Source organism: Brassica napus, chromosome A10 (assembly GCF_020379485.1).
Source record: "Brassica napus cultivar Da-Ae chromosome A10, Da-Ae, whole genome shotgun sequence".
Lineage (NCBI taxonomy): Eukaryota > Viridiplantae > Streptophyta > Magnoliopsida > Brassicales > Brassicaceae > Brassica > Brassica napus.
Window position 1 is genome coordinate 1,326,889 of NC_063443.1, and position 20,085 is coordinate 1,346,973.

The 20,085-nt window shown below is 41.5% G+C and overlaps 3 protein-coding genes across 5 annotated transcripts; 1 reads left to right on the forward strand and 2 right to left on the reverse strand.

Moving 5' to 3' along the window:
• The first annotated feature begins 2,178 nt into the window (after window positions 1–2,178).
• On the forward strand, window positions 2,179–5,104 carry LOC106370947 (long-chain-alcohol oxidase FAO1-like). Its single transcript, XM_013810950.3, has 3 exons — window positions 2,179–2,546; window positions 2,696–2,974; window positions 3,209–5,104. The coding sequence occupies exons 1-3, from the start codon at window positions 2,283–2,285 to the stop codon at window positions 4,943–4,945; spliced, it is 2,280 nt and encodes a 759-aa protein (XP_013666404.2). The 5' UTR covers window positions 2,179–2,282; the 3' UTR covers window positions 4,946–5,104.
• LOC106397241 lies at window positions 3,102–5,877 on the reverse strand. Its single transcript, XM_048743402.1, has 2 exons — window positions 5,193–5,877; window positions 3,102–4,893 (listed from the first exon to the last, which is right to left on the reverse strand). Exon 1 carries the CDS (start codon window positions 5,875–5,877, stop codon window positions 5,413–5,415), a length of 465 nt encoding a protein of 154 aa, XP_048599359.1. The 3' UTR covers window positions 3,102–4,893; window positions 5,193–5,412.
• Window positions 3,102–19,328, reverse strand: LOC106397129 (phospholipid--sterol O-acyltransferase). Of its 3 annotated transcripts, XM_048743401.1 has the most exons (18): window positions 18,960–19,328; window positions 18,538–18,673; window positions 18,300–18,444; window positions 18,046–18,215; window positions 17,881–17,957; window positions 17,330–17,546; window positions 17,077–17,251; window positions 16,625–16,724; window positions 16,373–16,467; window positions 16,006–16,057; window positions 15,798–15,869; window positions 15,441–15,609; window positions 15,250–15,354; window positions 15,089–15,173; window positions 14,844–15,007; window positions 5,193–8,480; window positions 4,508–4,893; window positions 3,102–4,397 (listed from the first exon to the last, which is right to left on the reverse strand). In XM_048743401.1, exons 1-15 carry the CDS (start codon window positions 19,203–19,205, stop codon window positions 14,926–14,928), a joined length of 1,926 nt encoding a protein of 641 aa, XP_048599358.1. In that variant the 5' UTR covers window positions 19,206–19,328; the 3' UTR covers window positions 3,102–4,397; window positions 4,508–4,893; window positions 5,193–8,480; window positions 14,844–14,925. The 3 variants fall into 3 exon arrangements, with proteins under 3 accessions (XP_048599358.1, XP_048599357.1, XP_048599356.1); XM_048743400.1 differs by having other exon boundaries at window positions 3,102–4,893; window positions 5,193–8,409; window positions 14,912–15,007; XM_048743399.1 differs by having other exon boundaries at window positions 3,102–4,893; window positions 5,193–8,499; window positions 14,863–15,007.
• Window positions 19,329–20,085: the final 757 nt, after the last annotated feature.

A 20,085-nucleotide genomic window follows, 5' to 3' on the forward strand; every position in this document is an offset into this window, starting at 1 on the left:
CATGACTTATCCCTAAACGAAAGTAGCAACAATCTGGAATGTTCTTTAGGTTGACCTAGAGTGGAAGTGTGGAGATTTCCGTCATTTTGAAGGAGTCTTCTGGAGTCCATGGCAAGACAAAAAGCAAGCAATCATCGATATGCCAAATCCCTCGCTGAATTACCCAATGGCGGGTAGGCTCATGGGGAATATGAAACATGTAGGTTGACTCACCAATCTTCTTGCAGCTTATTTTACAGCTCCTTCCCCAAATTCGATTAGCCACTGCATGGACCAGACCACCAGGTGGTAGAGTGCACCTATGGAACTTGCCTATGATATACTCATCCTTATTCTCAGGACCAAGTTTTAGCACCTTCGAAGGAATAGAGATCTGTGGCGTACCATCAAGTCTGTATGTCGGAGTGGCTGCACGATATAGATTCCTCGACTGAGGGCTCAATCTCGCGGCCCACGGAAATCGAACTTTACCATCAGCTTTTAACTCCGGAGATGGAAGCTTCTCAACAGGAAGCTGGAGAGTACGGGTTTGGTGGCTGCTCTTTGGTTTTTTGTTTAAGATCTCATCATTCAAGGACGGCCATAGAGCAGCTAACTGATTCCCAACAATTGCAGAGTCATAATCCCGAGAGGTACTAGGTTGAGGAGGGGTGGCAGGAGGTTTAAAGAGTAGTGGCTTTTCCCACGCTCCCAAGGTGGGGACAAATTTAGGTGGTACTTGCATTCCATTTTCCGAGGACAAGGATCGATTGTGAGGAGCATTACAGTCGTCTTGATGAGAAGAGACCTGAGCGATATCGCTTTCCGAAACAACAGAGCTTTCAGGCTCTTTCAAACTATCCAGCTCCATCGAGAGAGAATTAATGTCGCAATTTTGATCAGTACCCAAAAGCAGAGTAGTTTCTACGTCTTGTGCTGTGGCACCTGAGATCGTGTTTATCAAGACCGATGAAACCGTTGATGAAGTCATGGGAGAAGCGAATGTCAACGTGGATGATGTCTGCACAGGTGACGAAGACGGAGACAAGACGACGACTGGTGATCCGAGACTTGTATTCATTGGCGCAAAAGAAGTCGTCGTAGACAGAGTGTTGACGACTTCAAGGGATTCAGTGCTTGCGACCGTCAGAGCCAACGAAGTTGACGATGACGAGGCAGAGGTCATGGTCGACGTCAAAGACGACGACAGAGCCAAAGAAGTTGATTCGGCGGTAAGAGCGCAGGAGATGCTTTGTTTTTCTGATGGTAGAGGAGCTTCGATTCCGGACTCCATGGAAGCTTATGGAGAGAATATGGAGGAGAGGAGTGGAAAAGATGTGGCCGTTAAAGTTGGAAAACAATTAACAATATGTACGTGGATTTCGACTTATATAACTATGATTTTTGGGGGTTCAAACCACACACTTTTATTGATTCGTAGTCTCCATCAAAGAAGATGTTCCAAGTACATGAGAACAAAGCCAACATGGCAATACCAACAGGTACAACAAAAGCTGAGCAAAGAGAATAACAGAGGTAGTCATAGACATACATAACACATAAGCAACTAATGTTGTATAAATTATTGTACTCTAAATTCTGGTTTAAGTACTGAAAGTTTATAGGACGTGTCAGTACCAGTCCACCACATATATTCGTATTGTCAGTGATTTCAAAATTGCTGTATGATTATCGTACTCTAAGAACAAAAGATTAATCGGGATGTATTTTATCTCATCATCTGCTCTACACCGTTATCTAAAGTGAAATATTAAAGTAATGATTTTATATGGTTCTACAATAATTCTTCACACCTGAAACAAAAGAACACTGTATGACAGAAACAAATAATTTTTGTATTGGCCACATATGTTAATGGAGGATCACAAGCTTTGGTCACTTTCTAAGAAAACACCTGTGACATATGTACAATGTAGCAGTTGTCACGTGGACCCTGTTGTATCACACACCTGAAGAGACACATACGTATTCATATATCATACGTAAATACCATAATACATAAATTTATTGCGTCATTGTTTCTTTTTACAATGCAACACAGACGAAAAACGACAAACATATAAATCTAAAAACTCAAAAAAGAAACAAACTCTTTCTTCGTTTCTTTTTTTTTCCCTTTCGTTCTGATTACCGAACACTTAAGAAACCGCCTTCGACTTCGCGACAACGTTTCTGTAGAGAATCAAAAAGAAGAATTTTTATTTTAACAGAACCACAAGGCTCCATGCATGTCTATATATGTATGTGTAAAGCAGGAAGAAGAGAGATAAATAACTTGAAATATGAATGCAGAAAACAGAGAGATGGTAGGAGGAACAAGAGACAAGAAGAGAGGGCACCCGTTGCTGAGATGGAGTACGAAACAAGAAACCTTTAGCCATGGCTTCTCACAATCTGACCTCCAAGCTCTCTCTGCCATTTGCGAGGCTATCATGCCTCCTGTTCCGTTACTGAGCTTAGATCTTGACATGAAGCTGAAAGTCTTACGCAACGATGCCCTCTTATCTTTCTTCAAGTCTTCTGGCTCTCATGTCAGACCTGATGAGGTTCTTTTTCTTGTTTAACTGTTTCTCTATCTAGCAAATATTTTGAACAAGAACCAGGAACCTACTGAAGTAAAAATGATGGACAGTGAATATATTGAAAACAATGCATCTTAACTACTCCACTTAACTTCAATGTATTGATAAAACAGGTAGCAGAGGTAATGGCGACAAAGGCAATGCCAGTGACAGTCACAGTGGTGAGAATAGTTTTGAGACTACTCACCTTCAGATTGGGAACTTTGTTGCTATGTGGGTTTGTCTGTCTTGATAAGAAGAATTGGTCTTTTCTTCTTCTCAAATTCTCTGACATCTCGCTTGAGAAGAGAGAAAAAGTTCTCCAGAAATGGAACAAGCAGTGGTACAACCCTCTAGCAAGAATTGCTTTTATGATGATCAAAGCCATCTTCCTGTTCTACTACTTCACTTGGGTAAGTCAGTAAGAACATAAACATGAATCATCTGAAAACTACACTAAAATTTGTCTCTATTGGTTTGGTGATCATGATATGTTGTTCTATTCAACAACATGGTTTTGTTTCTAATCCACATCATGAATCATCTGAATAATATACTTTAAATTCAAGTGTATTGGTTTGGTTATGATGATGTGTTGTTCTATTCAATAACATGGTATAATAAACTAACTCAATACACATGAACAGACAAATGAAAATACAGAGAACCCGGCATGGGATGCAATTGGCTACAAGGTGGACATAGGTGAAAACGAGGACATTGAACGCAAGCAAAGGCCTCTAGAGAAAGGGATCATCGAGACCGCAAAAGAAGACGAGGCAACCATCAAGCAACTCATGATCAACAAAGGACTTAAACTCAAAGAGGACAAAGAAAGCAACACTTTCAAGATCGAGTGCGATGCAGTGGTAATAGGCTCCGGCTGCGGAGGAGGAGTCGCAGCAGCGAACCTAGCGAAGTCAGGCCTTAAGGTAATAGTCGTCGAGAAAGGGAACTACTTCGTGCCGCAAGACTACTCAACACTCGAAGGCCCTTCCATGTTCGAGATGTTCGAAGCCAACGGGTTGCTGATGACACACGACGGGAGGTTCAGGTTCATGGCGGGGTCAACTCTCGGCGGCGGGTCGGTTGTAAACTGGGCGGCTTCGTTGAAAACACCTGACGCGATCATCGAAGAATGGTCAGTTGATAGAGGGATCGCAACATTCGCTAGAGAGGGATACACAGCTGCTATGGAAAGTGTTTGCAAGAGAATATGCGTCACCGATAAAGTCATCAGAGAAGGTTTTCAGAACCAGATACTGCGTAAAGGCTGCGAAAAGCTCAGGCTGGATGTGACCGTAGTGCCGAGGAATTCGTCAGAGGAGCATTACTGCGGTAGCTGCTCGTTCGGTTGCAAAACTGGTGATAAGAGAGGAACGGATATAACATGGTTAGTTGATGCAGTTGACAACAATGCTGTTATCCTAACACAGTGCAGGGCCGATAAGCTGATCTTTGCTGAAACAGAGAGTGGACGAAGAAAAAAAAGATGCTTGGGAGTCACAGTTTCAATATCAAACACAACAATTAATAAGATTGAGATCAATGCTAAAGTGACAGTTGTAGCTTGCGGCTCACTAATGACACCGGGGCTGTTATCTTCAAGCGGGTTGAAGAATCCAAACATCGGTCGGGGTCTCCACATCCACCCTATACTCATGGCGTGGGGATACTTCCCTGAGAAAAACTCGAACTTCAACGGAGCAGCTCACGAGGGAGAGATCATGACTTCGTTACACTACGTATTCGAAATAGACTCTACAACCCCAAACATAACGCTGGAAACTCCAGCGTTAGGTCCAGGGACCTTCGCGGCTCTCATCCCGTGGGTCTCTGGGAAAGACATTAAGGAGAGATTAGCAAAATATTCAAGAACGTCTCACATTTTCGTAATGGTTAGAGACGAAGGCGTCGGGGAAGTAAAGGGAGGGATTGTTAAATACAAATTAACGAAAGCGGATGAAGAGAATCTGACGACGGGGTTGAGACGAGCGTTACGGATCTTGGTGGCTGCGGGAGCGGAGGAGGTGGGGACGTATAGGAGCGATGGGCAGAGGTTGAAGTGCGATGGAGTCAAGGAGGAGGATCTGGAGAAGTTTTTGGAGACGGTGGATGCGCCGGCTGGAGTTGTGTCGATGAGTAGGCGGTGGACTCATTCGTTCACGGCGCATCAGATGGGGTGTTGCCGTATGGGCGCGACGGAGGAGGAAGGAGCTGTTGATGGATACGGAGAGAGCTGGGAGGCGGAGGGTTTGTTTGTATGTGATGCGAGTGTTTTGCCTACGGCTCTTGGTGTTAATCCTATGGTCACGATTCAGAGTACTGCTTACTGCATATCGAAGAGATTAGCTGAGTTGATGATGAAGAAGAAGCAAGATTGAGAAAAAATGTTTTTAAATTTCAAATTTCTATCATTAGTTCATCTCGGATCGCACTAAGAATTCGAATCTAAGATCTATCGATCCAATTATATAATTCAGTTGAGATTAATCAAAATTTTAGAATGATCAAGGATTCAGTTACATACAATCAAATCAACACAAACGGATTAAAGTTTTCTGATTTCAAGATATAATGGATTGTCTAATTGATATTTTTTTTTGATGTACAAGAACATGAACAATCTACCTCGCAACAAACTCTAGACTTTCTCGATCGATTTCGAGGAAGAAGACGATGAAAGAGAGCGATAGAGAGAGAGAGTCAGCGCTTTACATACGAGAAGATTTGAAACAAAACAAAAAAGGATAGAGAGAGAGAGGAGCGGCGGATTCTGGTTTTAGGGCTGTCTTGCTTGCTGGGGGACGGACCAATGATCCGCATCCACGTGTACGCCGGATTACGCCGATCACAGTTTGAGGAATCGGGCAAGCTGGGCAGGATTGACGATGCCGGGCATGTGGGCCCCATCTGACCTGAGGAGATTAGCGACTTCCATGTACCGCTTCCGTTTCGGCTCACTTTCCTCAACCGGCTCAACTGCATGGTTCGGCTTTACCTTCTTTGGCTCGGGTGGACCGGCTTGGGCTCGAGCCGGATTCCATTGCTCCCCGAAGAGTGTGCCGTTGGTGAGAAACTCGTGACTCAAGTAACCGGCTAACATTAGCTGGTTCGAGCCGACCGGCTCGGCTGCGATTAGAGCTTTCTTGGAAATGGAATTAACCGTCGGAGGAGCAAGATTCGGCGGTGGAGGAAACTTCGTCACGGTGGATTCCGGCGGCTTCGCGACGGAGGAGATAACGCCGTCTCTTTCTTTGCGCTTTTCGGTCGTTAGAACGCGACGTGGGGGTAAACGCATCGTTTTGGTGTTCATGGTGCTTCTCTATTGAATGCATGCCACGTCAGCACCCAACGCAAGAAAAAAAGTTTAACTGCCGTAAAACAGTAAAATCAAAATATTCGGGTGAAAAAAGGAAAAAAATTATGGATTTTTAGTTTTTTGTTTCCGAGGATATAATCGGAGCGTCTAGAGAGAGAAGGAGAAAGGAAAATAGATTGGGAGAAAGGATTAGATTGGATATCAGAAAGGTCACGGGAATGGGTAGAATATGACAATTTATAGAGGCGGGGTGCTTAGATTCCCCTTGACGTTCTAGGAAATCACTAAAGTGCCACTCAACCTGAATTGACTAGATTACCCTTTTTTCCTTTACCGTTTCTTCAATTTTGGGTTACCATCAAAGAGGAATTGACTGAATTATCCTTTTTTGATAATTGTAGAATTATAATTTATAAGGAATCATATTTATCTAAAAAACTCGCTTTTTTTGGCATAAAGCTTATAGGACTAAGTGATAAATATCTAAATTACAGGACTCGGTATCCAATCCTTGTAAAATCATAAAAGATGACTTTTAGATATCAATTTATATGCTAATCTGTCTTCAGTTAAATTCTAATATGATTATGATATGAATAACTTCTTTTTCATACTTAGGCAACAAACCACTACTTATTTATTTTCCCAAATTAAGTTTTTATTAGTAATTTGAGCAATTCTAATCATTGTACGGCATGTATAAGGTCTGATGACTATCATTTAAATGACAATGCGATCATTTATACATATTATACATTTTTTAACGAGTCTGTTACTTCGTAATGCGGTTGGATGAAGAATAAATTCTATTCAAAAAAATTATATTTTGATTAGAACACGTTTATACATTATCTTTTACTATACTTTATTCCACAAGCCTTGCAACTTTGTTGCGTGTAGGCACAAGATCATTACAATACAATTAATTTCGTTAGTCAAAATTAACCCTTTCTGTTTGTGGTTATATGTAAATGAAGAGACGCGCACACACACTAAATATAACAGGAGAAATAATATTGATTCAGTTATGACTTTTTCCTGGTTTACGTTTTCATTCATTTATCACCTACTACACTATCAAATTCAAGAAATGATCAACTTAATACAAAACTTAACCAACAGCTTAATGACTGTAAAATCTGATTTGTTTATATATTTTGTAATTGGTTTGAGTTTCGTTTTAGGATTTATGTTGTTGTAAAAAATTCATACTATTATGACCAAAAAACATATAATAGACAATAATAACTGCAAGGCCCGACCTCAATCAATTGACAAGTAGGATGTAGTAATCATATATATATATAGTGCAAAGCTAAATATATAAGAGTCTAAAAGTAAAATCTAAATTTATATATGAAATAACTTCTCATATTTTTTTGTCACAATCAAATTTATAGTTATAAAGTTCAGTATTTAACATCTATTTGAAGAAATTTGATTATATGTTAATTAAAAAACTGGTGACATAATGATGAAAATGGAGGCAAATACATATAGGTATCTCAAATTTCATATAAACTACAATCCTTAATTATTGCATAGCTAACAAAGAGCTTAAACAGAGATTTGATAGACGTGAGAGTATGCAATCTGTTTGGGTTTTGGATAGTTAGGCATTAAGTTTGCCACCTTTCATCCAACTGACTGAGAGAATAATGCCAACCTTAGACCAAAAAAAAAAATATATATATATATATATAAAACACCACGAAAATAATGCATGTCTACAATTTAATAAAAGGTAGCAAATTTGAGAGGGACCATAAAATTGACTAAACATTTAATTTCGATATATATAAATAAAGTATGAACTCTCGTAGAAAAGCTCAAAACTCATGTTCAACCAAACCATCAAACCACTGATCAACTTTAATTCTCCCACCTAATTATGCTCTGTTCCTTCTCTCTCCCAATTTTTTTTTATCAAAAACGTAAAACCTTAAAAAGTAACACTTTAACACCTATTAATTATAAATATAAATATTTATAAATGTATCTATTTATATAAATAAAAAGGATCATGAATCTTTACATATCTAGTAATAATTCACTGGTGATATATAAAGAGAAAAATACCAAAATAGCACTCAAGTGGTGGGTTTAGGATTTAGAATTTAGGGTTTAGGGTTTAGAGTTTAGGTTTTAGGATTTAGAGTTGAGAAATGAGGTTTTGGGGATAAGATTTCAAATTTTGAAAAATAAAAAAATTTAAATTTTTCAAAAGATAAAATGCTATTTTGGTCATTTTAGTTTTTGAGTGCTATTTTTGTGATATAAACTTAGAAAGGTGCTATTTTGGAGATTTGCCCGTATATAAAAGTATGTTTATCATTGACTAACAGCTCAAAGGTTTGCATCTGAAACAACCAAACACTTGGGAATTCAAATGCAACTAAACTTCAAACGGTTTTGTGAACACCGAAAGCTAGAGCAGATGGGTTTTACTACCTTAGCAGGTGTAATTAACAAAAATACCTTTTTAATATGGGTTTAGCCGTAAAATTCAAAGTAACTGCACTCTAGCTACAAATCACAAAACAATATCTTTGCGTGAGAAGGCAAAAGTGTAGATATAGAGAGAGACCAATAAGAATTCAACGTTTATAAGCTTTTCTTTTGAGCAAACTACGATTCATTCAATTAAGAAAACAGAGTCAGCCTCCTACTAGGGAGGTAGAGTTTACAGAAGCCAGGGCTGCCTTAGCCACATTATCAGCAGCAACATTACATAAGCGAGGAATGAAATGAAAGGAGATATCCTCAAAAGATAAGCTAAAATGATAGATGTCAAACAAGATGCCAAACAGTTCCGGGCGTGATTCCTTAGCTCTAATCATGTTGATAAGAACCTGGGAATCCGAAAGAACTATCAGCGATCGGACGTTAGACGAGGAGGCGGTCATCACCGCCAAACGAACAGCAAGAGCTTCTCCCATGAGAGCTGATGAAACAAAAGAACGAGAAACCTTAAGGGGCTGGATCCTAGTGTCTTCCAGTTCCGAAAACAGAACCCCTATGCCACAGTTACCAGTACGCAGATCCCAAGCTGCATCCACATGGCACAGAACTTGGCCAGGAGATGGTTGGGGAATGATCGGAGGAGAACCTTGTCGCTTGGTAGCGTGGTTATGTTCTTCAGCGAGTAGTTGAGCAGCAGCCCATTCCTTCGCATCAGTAACGCTTTTGTTCACAACTTCCCACTCCGTGAAGGTTTTGTTTTCAAAGCACAACTTATTTCGAGCTTTCCAAAGGTTCCATAAGAGCCAGGGCCAGACAGGGGTATCACACCCCACCGGAGGCAGATTGGTGTACTTCTTACCATTTGCAAATAAGCTCGCCATGGAGCTATTTGAACCATCCGGAATTTCATAAACTGGTAGTAGGCTCCATGATTGAGAAGCAAAGGGGCAGAGAAGGAAGACGTGGAGATCATCTTCAACTCCTCCACATTTCGCGCAAGGAAACGGAGCCATACCTCTGGTCGCTAGATTGGAACTAACAGGGATTGCCTTTCTTTTGACTTTCCATAGAAAATCCTTGATCTTGGGTGAAGTATTCAGGTTCCATATGTTCTTTAGCCAATCAAAGGTTTGCTCATTTGTGTGAGGAGGGATCAAGCCAACACGTTCCACTCCATATCCCGTTTTCACAGTGTACTCTCCTGATTTCTCAGCTAGCCAGGCAAGGGAGTCGCGAGCAGGGGCAGAGCTTGTGATAATCCTATTAATAATGCCTTCATACTGAGGAAGATAGTTCTGGATCTTTTGGATGTCCCAGGCGTTAGTGAGAGGGCATAGAAGCTCACTAACCGTCATCGATACTGCATTCTCAGTTGGTGGACCTATAGGGGCTGTAGGAAAGGAGGAGGAGAGCCAAGGATCCCCCCAAACCTTAATGTTTTCTCCATTCCCAACCACCCAACCGAGTCCTTTCCTTAGAACCTCCCGACCTGCCAAGATACTTCTCCATCCGTGGGAAGCTGATGATGGGCTTTCACACTCCATGAAAGAGGAAGCTTTAGCATATTTTCCGAGCAGCACTTGTGCCAGCAACGAGTCTGGAAACTGTATAAGGCGCCAGCCAATTTTAGCGAGCATGGCATCATTAAAAGTCTCAATGTCTTTGAAACCTAAGCCACCAGCATATTTGGGCAGTGTGAGAGTAGACCATGCGACCCAACACATCTTTTTCTTTTCCGGGTTTGCATCCCACCAAAATCGAGTAAGGAGGGATTGTATTTGTTTGCATAGAGAGATAGGCAACTTGAAACATGACATCGTATAGCACGGTATTGCAGCAAGGACAGATTTGAGGAGAACTTGTTTACCGGCGCCTGATAAGAACCGAGATGTCCAGCTATGCGCCTTCTGTCTGATGCGATCAAGAATTGCCGCAAATATGTCTCTCTTCTTGCGGCCAAAGTTTTCGGGGAGGCCCAAATATTTGCCAATCCCTCCCTCTGCCGGGATAGACAGCTCAGTCTTCACTCGAGCTTTAACCTCACCAGGTGTCTTAGCCGAGAAAGTGATAGACGACTTCAGCAGGTTGATCCGTTGTCCAGATACATTTTCATAACTCTCTAAGATCGTCTTCAGAGTAGTGACACAGGCGGGTGTTGATTTGCAAAAAAACATCGTATCGTCCGCGAACAATAGATGATTAATCGGAGGACAGTTCCGTGCTACCTTCACCCCCGCCATAGTACCGTTTAGTTGCGCCTTAGTACACATCGCTGAGAGGACTTCTGTACACATGATGAACAAGTATGGTGAGAGCGGATCACCTTGCCGTATTCCACGCGATGGAGTAACATGACCGGAAGGTGAACCATTGATCAGAAAAGAGTACGACACTGATTCAACACACGCCAAGATCCAAGAGACCCATATCGGGTCAAAACCAAGCTGGGCCAGGACTGCTCTAATAAAACCCCACTCTATGCGATCATAAGCCTTGCTCATATCGGTTTTCACCGCCATGGAGCAATACTTTTTCGCCTCTGAAGTTCGGAGATAATGTAAGGTTTCATGCGTAATGAGGACGTTGTCCGAGATAGCTCGTCCCGCTACAAAAGCCGATTGCGTCTTGGAGATAAGATCTGGCAGCAGAGGCTTGAGGCGTCGAGTAAGGATTTTGGCAATGATCTTGTAATGAGTGTTGCAGAGAGCTATCGGTCGATAGTCCGCAACCTTTCGCGGTCCCGAGCCTTTGGGAATCAATCGAACATGAGTCTCATTCTGCTGTGGATGTATTATTCCGGTGACAAAGAAGCTCCTGACATCAGTGATTACATCTTTCCCAATGATATGCCAATAAGAGTGATAGAACTTTGCTGAGAAACCATCCGGGCCCGGGGCTTTTCCTCCATTTATCGACCGAGCTGCCTCCTCAATCTCCTTGTCTGATGGAATCTCTATAAGCCGACTATTCATCTCTGGAGTAATCTTATTAACAAGACAGGCTTGGACTAGAGAGAAGTCAGAGTTGCTGTTTGTGGTGAACATCTCCGTGTAGTAATCTGCAATGACCGAAGAGATCTGAGCTTCCTCAAACACTTCCTCGCCATTCTCTTTTTCTATCACTGAGAGATTATTGAGCGCTCTCCTCTTCCTAGTGGCCGCATGGAAGAAGCCGGTGTTCCTGTCCCCCTTCTTAAGCCATTGAATCCGGCTTCTTTGTAGCCAAAAACTTTCCTCTTCTCTATAAGCAACCAGTAATGTATTAGTGAGAGTTTGGATATGAGGTAAGTCCGCAACTGGCATTGATAGTGCTTCTTCAAGCGCTTGCTGGGCAGATTGGATAACAAGGTTGCTCTTTACATTCTGTTCTTTAGCCCATTTGATGATGCTTCGACGGACAGAGTTGAGTTTTGTAATGACTGAATCGAGAGGGTGATGATTCCAGGCAGCATCCACTAGCTGTGTAACCTCCTCATTCTCAGTATATGATCGATTGAATCTGAAAAGACCCCTGCGTTTTTGCATTGCAGTATTGAAGTAAGTGATCACTGGTCTGTGGTCAGACCCTTCATATCTGAGGTACACACTCCTACCCATTGGGAATGACTCTGACCAGGAGCAATTAACCAAGGAGCGGTCCAGTCTAGACTTGATATGATGAGTGTATCGTACTCCTCTCCATGAGAGTTGATTTCCGGAGTGCTTAAGGTTCCATAGTCCGTTCTGTGAAACAAAAGATCGGAAAGCCGTGAAGGAGCCCTCCCATCGCTCAGGCCCTCCTTCCTTCTCCGAATTATCCAATATATCATTAAAATCACCTTTCAATAGCCATGCTTCCTCTCTGTTTGCACCCACTCTCGTAAGAGTGTTCCAGAAATCCGCTCTATTCCCTGCCACTGGCTCGCCATAAACAAAAGTTACAAAGGATGAAGTTCCTTTGAAAACCACTTCAGCATCGATGAAATGGGCACATGACTCTATAATTTTGATCTCAACCCCCTGCTTCCATAGCAAAGTGAGGCCGCCACTCAAGCCCACTGGTGGGATTGAGAAATAATTGGGATACTGTATACTGTCCAGCTTTGATTTGATAAATTCATCGGAGTTTTTTGTCTCCATGAGAAACATGATATCCGGTGAGAGAGTCCGATGTAATTCCTTCACTCTGCGAATTGTCAGAACGTTTCCCAAGCCCTGACAATTCCAGCTCATAATTACTAAGGAAGAGGAGGAAGATGGGACCGAAAATCCGCCCCTTCCTTGTTAGTCGACGGTATATTCACCGTAATGGGATTACTCGAATCCTGTCTCTTGCGGCTTGAACCTGGCCCCGCAAATTCATTTGCATAGCGAGCTGGGCATAGTCTCCTACGGGTGGAAATCTTGGATCGTGCTGCAATGCTTTTTGAGAGGCTTAGTACTTGCATTGGGCTTCTAGCTACACGTTTATTGCTCGTGGTTTTTGACACCTTTCGCTTCCCAGCTTGTTTGCTTAACGCTGCTGCTGCAGTAGCCTTTGCTTTGTTCCTGTTGCCTGAGACACTTGGGCTTCCTAGACGCCGAGAGGCCGGAACCCTGGAGCCAGATGCCAAGTGTGAGGGTTGTAACGCGGGTTCCACCGCAACTTCCCCTCCAATGTCCTGTAATTCAAATACCGGAACCATTGATGTATCTCCACCAGAGAGGCGTTCCATGGCAGGAACTCTGTCTTCCTGGGATTGTCCTGACAGCCGATCACGAGCGGAAATTCTCTCCCTAGAGTTAGATTGCCCTCCACTGTTGTTCTGATTCACTGGGTAGATGATTTGGCCGTCTGCGATCGATCCTCCTGATCCCCTCCTGATCGATCCTCTGGTGGCTGATGCTGCAGGGGTTCTAACAGTTTCATCATGCTGGCTTCGAGGCTCAAAAGAGCCCCCGCTAGGTCTGTTAGAGTGATGCGAGGCAGGGTTTACATGCATCGAACGAGAGCCTCTATTCTCAGAGTAATGGCGATGGTAATCCCGATGGGAGGCAGGGTCTGAAGGCAACAGATGAGAGTCTCTATTATCAGAGTAATGGCGATGCTCCTCCCGATTCGTCAGGGAAGGATTATTTGGGGCAGATTGTTGAGGAGCAGGCCGTCTATAGCCTCTTCTATCATCGTGTCTCTTTTTGTCAGCTTCGATTCGCTGGAGAGCAATGGCCTGAGTAATACCGAGGGGTCTATCCTTAGGAGCTCGAGCTCCTCTTGGGCGAGAGGGACAGTCCTCCTCTTCATGAAGGAGAGAGAAACAAGTGAAACAGTGTTTCTCTATCTTTAGGTATTGAAACTCCACTTCTGTAACTTCTTCAGAGGGGAGCAAGATTTCCATTTTCATTTCAAGTGGAAGGAGCCCATTCACTTCTACACGAAACTTTGCTTCTTTGGCGTTTCGGCTTGAGACATGTCCAAGTGCATCGCTGATAGTTTCAACAGCTTTTTCATTCCAGTAGTGGAGGGGGATACCATGGATTTTCACCCAAAAGGATATCTGAGAAGGAAAGTTTTCCGACACCACTGGTTCCCATCTTTGTAGTATCAACATCCATCTTTTGTAATGGTACGGGCCTTTGTCAAGAACCGTTTGAAGCTCGTGTTCTGAATCGAAACGAAACTGGAATTTGTCTAGCCCTAGTTCACGGCCTTCAACGTGCCCTTCCAAATTCCAGACTTGGGGCAAGAAGTCGATAACAGCTCGAGGTCTCTGGAACCGTGGGTTTGTAACCCTACCAATGATAGTGAGCTTGTTTTCCGCTATTAGGGCGGCAGGGTCACTGTCTGGAATGCGAATAGGAGCACGGCGAGTAGGCGGAGGTGGCGGGGGGGCGGCCGCACTCCATTTTTCCTTGTCCGAACGAGAGTAGCGGCGAGACATGGTGGAAGTGGCACAAATAATTCAAGCTGAAAGGAGATTTAGTATAACCAGACCCAGCGTGGAGAGTATCTTAAAGAGATGGTGAGATCTCGACTTTCCAAGGTCAGTAAATGCTGATATAGGTGAGTAACTCAAAGTGATTAATGCTATATCAAGTTGTTGGAGGCAGTACTAGTAGGAGGTTATAACAACCCAAGAGTTGAGAAAGGTATCTATCTTATCTCATCCATAAAGACCAGCTCCGGTATAGAGAGAGTACAGAGACTGTATGAGGCTGAGATGCGAGAACAGAACGGAGACGGCACAGGAGGACCCTGGCTGACCCACCGACGGAGTCGGGGGCTGAACCCGGCGGAGGAGACTGCAGAGCCGGTAGGATAATTTGTGGGAGCTATCTATTATCCGTTGGATATAGCTTAAAGTAGTAATTATTTGAAAATTTGCAGGGTTTTACAGAGGATAAAAGCCGACAAAGGGAAAGAACCGTGGGTTAAAAGGCTAGGTCAGCTTTGGGTACAGGGTGTAAAGGTTTTTCTCTGGAACCGTGTCTGGGAGAAAAATCGCAAGAGAGAGAAAAGGCTTTTTGTTCCATAAAGTTGTCTCAACGTTTATAAGCTTTTTTTTCCTCTTACTAGGAGGGAAAAATTAAGAGGAAGGAATTATTGTGACCTGAACAAGGAGATCTATATGTACTGAAGCAGCATATTAGCAGATGTGTTTCTCAATCTACAACTTTGTCCTAGGTGAACATCCCCAAAACTGTATCTGCATTCGGTTTCACAATAATTAAAGTTACAAATTTCAGAATAATAGATATGAAACTTTAGATGGAAGAGGAATGAAAACCTGTATTCACAGTATTCTTGCCAAGCACAACAGGCTTTGCCGTAATCCCAGTAGCAATCCGCATCCCTAAGTGGCCCGCGCTTGGCTGTGACAACGTATTTGTATTTACACCCACCACAAGTAATAGAAAGTGATCGTATAGCCAATAATATTTTTGTTACCTTTGGTGACAAATTTGGACTTTGCACCAGGTTGAATGTCATGCCACATCTGAAGCCATAACTCTCTCATAAGAACTGGAGATCTAACGATGTTCCTGTGATTCGCTGCACAAAAAATGATTAGCCAAAAGTCAAAACCAATGCAAGATGCTTTGATTAGTCTCAACAGTTTTGATATATCTGGTACTCACCTTTATCAAGCTCCCACACTGCCGTTCTCTTTCCTGGAATGCTCTCAGAGTCTTCGTAGAAAGTTATGTATTTCACCCTTGGTGCTTTTGTCATGTTCGCTATGATGTCTGACCCATGCTCATGTTCAACATTCAATTCGATTTGTACATCACTTCCATCGTGTTCTGGCTGTTTTTTTTCCAATGAGAATTTCTTTTAGCTTTAGATACATTCTGAGGGGTACAGAGATGTGTGATTTTATGGAAAGGAAAAACTGTTGGCGACTCAACATATAACCAGATTATCTATATGCATAAAAGGTCTTTGAACTATAGAAACTTTTAGTGGAAGATAACAGATGCACAAGACAAGAGTACCTGGGGAGCCATTGTTATGTTGACTTTAGGTCCGAGCCAATTCTTGCACCAAGAGAGTGAATGATAGGGTACCTATAAGAAGTAAAATTAAGAATCAATATGGAGACCGCAGTAAAATACATAACACATAGTGATCTTGAAGCAAATATTATACTGATCTTCAGTAGTTTTGCAACAAAATAATTCGAAATACAACTTCTGAGATTACCGTCTCATCTCCAGTTATAGGCCCAGCGTTCCCATCAACCACAGTTCCAGACCTGAAGAATTGCAGCATAAAGATGTGAACTAGTCTACGGCTTCTTGAGCGAAAAATAAAACAAAAAGAAACACAATTTCTTTGTTCTGCCAGTTATATTTGATGTTAGTGACATTTTTTATCCAAGAATTTCGCACCTCTTCCGACTTTTAGCCACTGGTCATATACTAAGCTTAAAAGCAAATGATAGAAAAACTAATGAAATTTTGGTTATGTAACAACTTGCTGATGCAAATGAGATAATACACCACTAAGGCACTAGCTGATATATAACACCTTACATGCTGTTTTACTTGCTGCCATTGCGAAAATTTACCTTGACACGAGGGAACCTTCAGTTTCGTAAATGATATCCGTAATGATCCAATTATCAGGATAAGGTTTGCCACTTGGGGCAAAGTAATAGCCAACCTATTACAAATTCATACATTTAGTATCTTTAACGTTTACAAACATATGATGCAAGGGAAAAGATAAGAACAAAAATTAAAAAAAATATATGCACAATAAAACGAGGAATATAATAACAAAACAGACACAAAATGACATTTGGAGAATGTAGTTATACCTCTGTCTTTAAATGAGCACCATATATGCAAAATACATTTTTTATAGGTGGTCTCTCCCAAGGAGTCAGCGGGTTCATAACAGGGTCATCATGATACAACCTGTAAAATATAGTTGGCATGTTATACACCATATATATATACACTTCTTTGAAGATTGACAACCATTTGCAAATAAATTTGACATGTTAGTCCGTGCCAGAGTCTAAATAACTACACAAAGGATTAACGCTCAATGTGAAAATCAATTTGAAATACAATCTTTTGCATTCATAACTGCAAGCAAGAAAAAAAAGAACACATTCCATAACATTAGTGAGAGAGCACCATTGATAGTCAAAACCAAGAATTGTGATTACACTTTTCTGACAAACTATATGTACAGTTGAAGTACAAGGAGCCAACAAGTGATGATTGAAGAGAAATGTTAGTCTTCACAGAACAAGGTACTTACTTCTTTAACTGGTGTAACATCCTCGCGCTATCTGGATCATAGTCTTTAATTGCTTTGAACAGAGTCCCATCTGCTAATTCACGGGCTGTGAAAGACAATAGAGTGGGGAGACCACATTCCATGTTGGTCATGTTGGCTTTAACTGCTTCTGTAACTGATGGATACCCATCAAGGCCTACAAAATTATTGGTGTTGAGTAAAACAAACGGGATATAACAATGAACCATTTACAGATGCATGTACAAAGCCATACCGTCAGGGGAAGGAATTTCAATGTTGATGATATTCGTGGGCCAGCCAGAATATTTCGATTGATATTCCTCGTCAGTACAGTGGTATACATGCTTATTTTTCTTTGCAGCACCACCAGAAAAATGCGTCCAGAACGTGTTATCACCCTTGCAATTCTTTGAAAATGGCATAAGCCACAACGAAGAAGCAAAAGAATTGGACAACAATCGAGCAGTTCCCTGAAGCCTTGCCAACAAAAAACATGAGAAGCGCATGTCAATATGTTACTAATATTAATACACAAACCACAGAATATCGAGTTTAAAGATCTCAATAGAAGCTTCTTCTCAACTAGGAATCTACCATATTAACATGGAAACTGAATCTGCGTGCATGTTGCAGTTTGGTTGCACTAGAAACAAAGATATTACTCATAATATTTTCTTGGATAACTATGCGATTTAAGATCTACATATACCATACAGCAGCTCTATTAGCAAAACTACTTTCAAAGTGAATTTTATGACCTGGAGGATATTAGCTACTTGATACTAAAAGGAAGTCAGAGGTAACCTCAGAAACAGGAAGGCCAAACGTTACACCAGAGAGAGTAGATTTGATTGCCTCAACTGAACCAAGAAGAGGAGCTCCTATACAAACATGACGTCAGTTAATGATTGAGACTCTCCAGTTGAGACGAAAGTAAAATGTCAGCTTAACAAAATAAGTGGCCAGTACCAACAGCGAAATAAGCATGGATATGCTGATCAAGCCACTCCAAGTAATGTTTTGGTGCAATTTCTAGCCTCAGCCATTCCAGAAAGTATCTGAAGACATTATTACCCATAGAATGGGCAAAAACTATAGAAGGACCACCCCGTAGTTTTAAAGCAGTTTCAAATGTCAACCTGCAAAAACAAAAACAAAAACAAAAGAAGATCAGAATTTTAAGCTTACCTTACATTAAAAGCAAAAGCCTAGCGATGACTAACTTGAGCTTATGAAAGTACAGGTCACGCTCTTCCAATTTGGTTGGCGACAATCTCCAATCGTAAGGAACAGCGACAATTGCATTAGCCTCTATGCCAAACTCAACGCACCACTTAAGCCACTCCTTCCAGACTGTAGAAAGAGGACCTGAAGATCATCCCAAAGTGTTACTTTACTATCACAACAAAACGTTCATATTCTAAGAAACTCTTAAGGAAAACAAAATAAACTCAGAACTACCTGTTATGTAGCCTGGATCCAATTCTGTGATGGCTGAAAGACCACTATCAGGGCGTGACTTACACTCGGGATGATCCGTTTCATTATAAGGATCTAACACCATACACTTAAACCAACAGTTGACAGCAGAGAGAAGCTGCACAAAGCATTCATCAAATCCACCAGTAATAAACTACTAAATCGATCACAATGCAGATGATTAACACTTCACGATCCATTAACCTAACGATGACATAACATATCGATCTAAGAATACGCAGGAGATTTTCTAACTACTAAGCAGTAAACACTAAGATCTAGTCGAAGGGAAACAACGAGCAGTATATTTACTGAACCGAAGGCGATGGATCGAACTCTATCAATCAAGATCAATCAGATTTCTTCAACAAACGGAAGCGAGAAAACAAACGAAGATCACGTACCTTAGTGGAGTCTAGCCAAACGAGGTCGAGAGGATTGAAGTCCAACGGGGAGTAAGGACAGTCGAGGATCGACCACGCTCTCAGCTGCGTTGACGCGAATCCCGGGATGATTATACCTGAAAGCTTCGAGTAGTCGCCGTGGAACTCGTTCTCATCCTCCTCCACCGCCGCACCGCCACCACAGAGCAGTAAGATAACGGCGAGGACGGTGCAGGAAGCCGTTACTGATTTCAAATCCGCTCCCATCGGTCGCTGTCGTATCTAGCTAGCGACGACTTGTTATTTCATTCGCCAGAGTTTAGGAGGAAAAGTAAGAGAGAGGAGAGAGAGTGTGTGTTGTTTGGATTGGACCTTGGAGGTGGAGAGTTGAATAGTCTTTGGAAGCGTCCTATTAATGCAAGGCGAGAACCTTCGGTGTGGTCTAGAGGGTTACAACTGACGCCTGTTGATCCAACCTTCGGAGGGACCTAGAGGGATACCTCTGATCCTCGTAAGTCGTAACAATATGAGATGAGCTTTATTTACAGATGAGACTATGCAGATAATACGGGCCTAGGAGGTTTACGCCTTAACAAATTATTTATTTACTTTTATATAAATTATGTAAATTTTTAGATTTAATTATAAAATTATTTTGATAAATTATCATAATTAAATATAGAAAACAAAAGAAATTAGACAAATTTATGAATTTTTACTAAATCTATTATTTAATTTAACGGATTTAAACCGATTTAGATCGATTTAAACTGATTTAGAATATTTTAAACTGGTTAGAATCGTATAAATCAGATTTTAAAAATTTTGTTTCGGCTAAGACCGAACTTTAACCATGGTTAAAATTAAGTCACATGCATAACAAGCAGGCCCGATTTAAACTTTCTAATGGTCCGATGCCAAAAAAAAAAAATTCAGTAATTGTTAAAAAAATTGGACTTTTTCTGAATTTAAAATCCTAAAACCACCTAAATTTTTTGAAAAATTTGTTGGGCCCTGTGCTTTTGCTCCATCAACACTACTCTAGAGCCGGACCTGATAACAAGACCTCAAATTCAAAGCTATACAAGAGTTTGATCTCAATAACATAACCAACTTAGCTTTTTCTTTTCAAAACCAAAAAAGAATG

Excerpts from the sequence above, each read along its gene's own strand:
- LOC106370947 (XM_013810950.3), top strand. The coding sequence starts at position 2,283 with ATGAATGCAGAAAACAGAGAGATGGTAGGAGGAACAAGAGACAAGAAG. Across the intron at positions 2,547-2,695 it reads CTCATGTCAGACCTGATGAG|GTAGCAGAGGTAATGGCGAC; the intron begins GTTCTTTTTCTT and ends TTGATAAAACAG. Across the intron at positions 2,975-3,208 it reads TGTTCTACTACTTCACTTGG|ACAAATGAAAATACAGAGAA; the intron begins GTAAGTCAGTAA and ends ACACATGAACAG.
- LOC106397241 (XM_048743402.1), bottom strand. The coding sequence starts at position 5,877 with ATGAACACCAAAACGATGCGTTTACCCCCACGTCGCGTTCTAACGACC.
- LOC106397129 (XM_048743400.1), bottom strand. The coding sequence starts at position 19,205 with ATGGGAGCGGATTTGAAATCAGTAACGGCTTCCTGCACCGTCCTCGCC. Across the intron at positions 16,725-17,076 it reads ATGTTACACCAGTTAAAGAA|GTTGTATCATGATGACCCTG; the intron begins GTAAGTACCTTG and ends TATATTTTACAG. Across the intron at positions 15,610-15,797 it reads ACATAACAATGGCTCCCCAG|CCAGAACACGATGGAAGTGA; the intron begins GTACTCTTGTCT and ends GAAAAAAAACAG.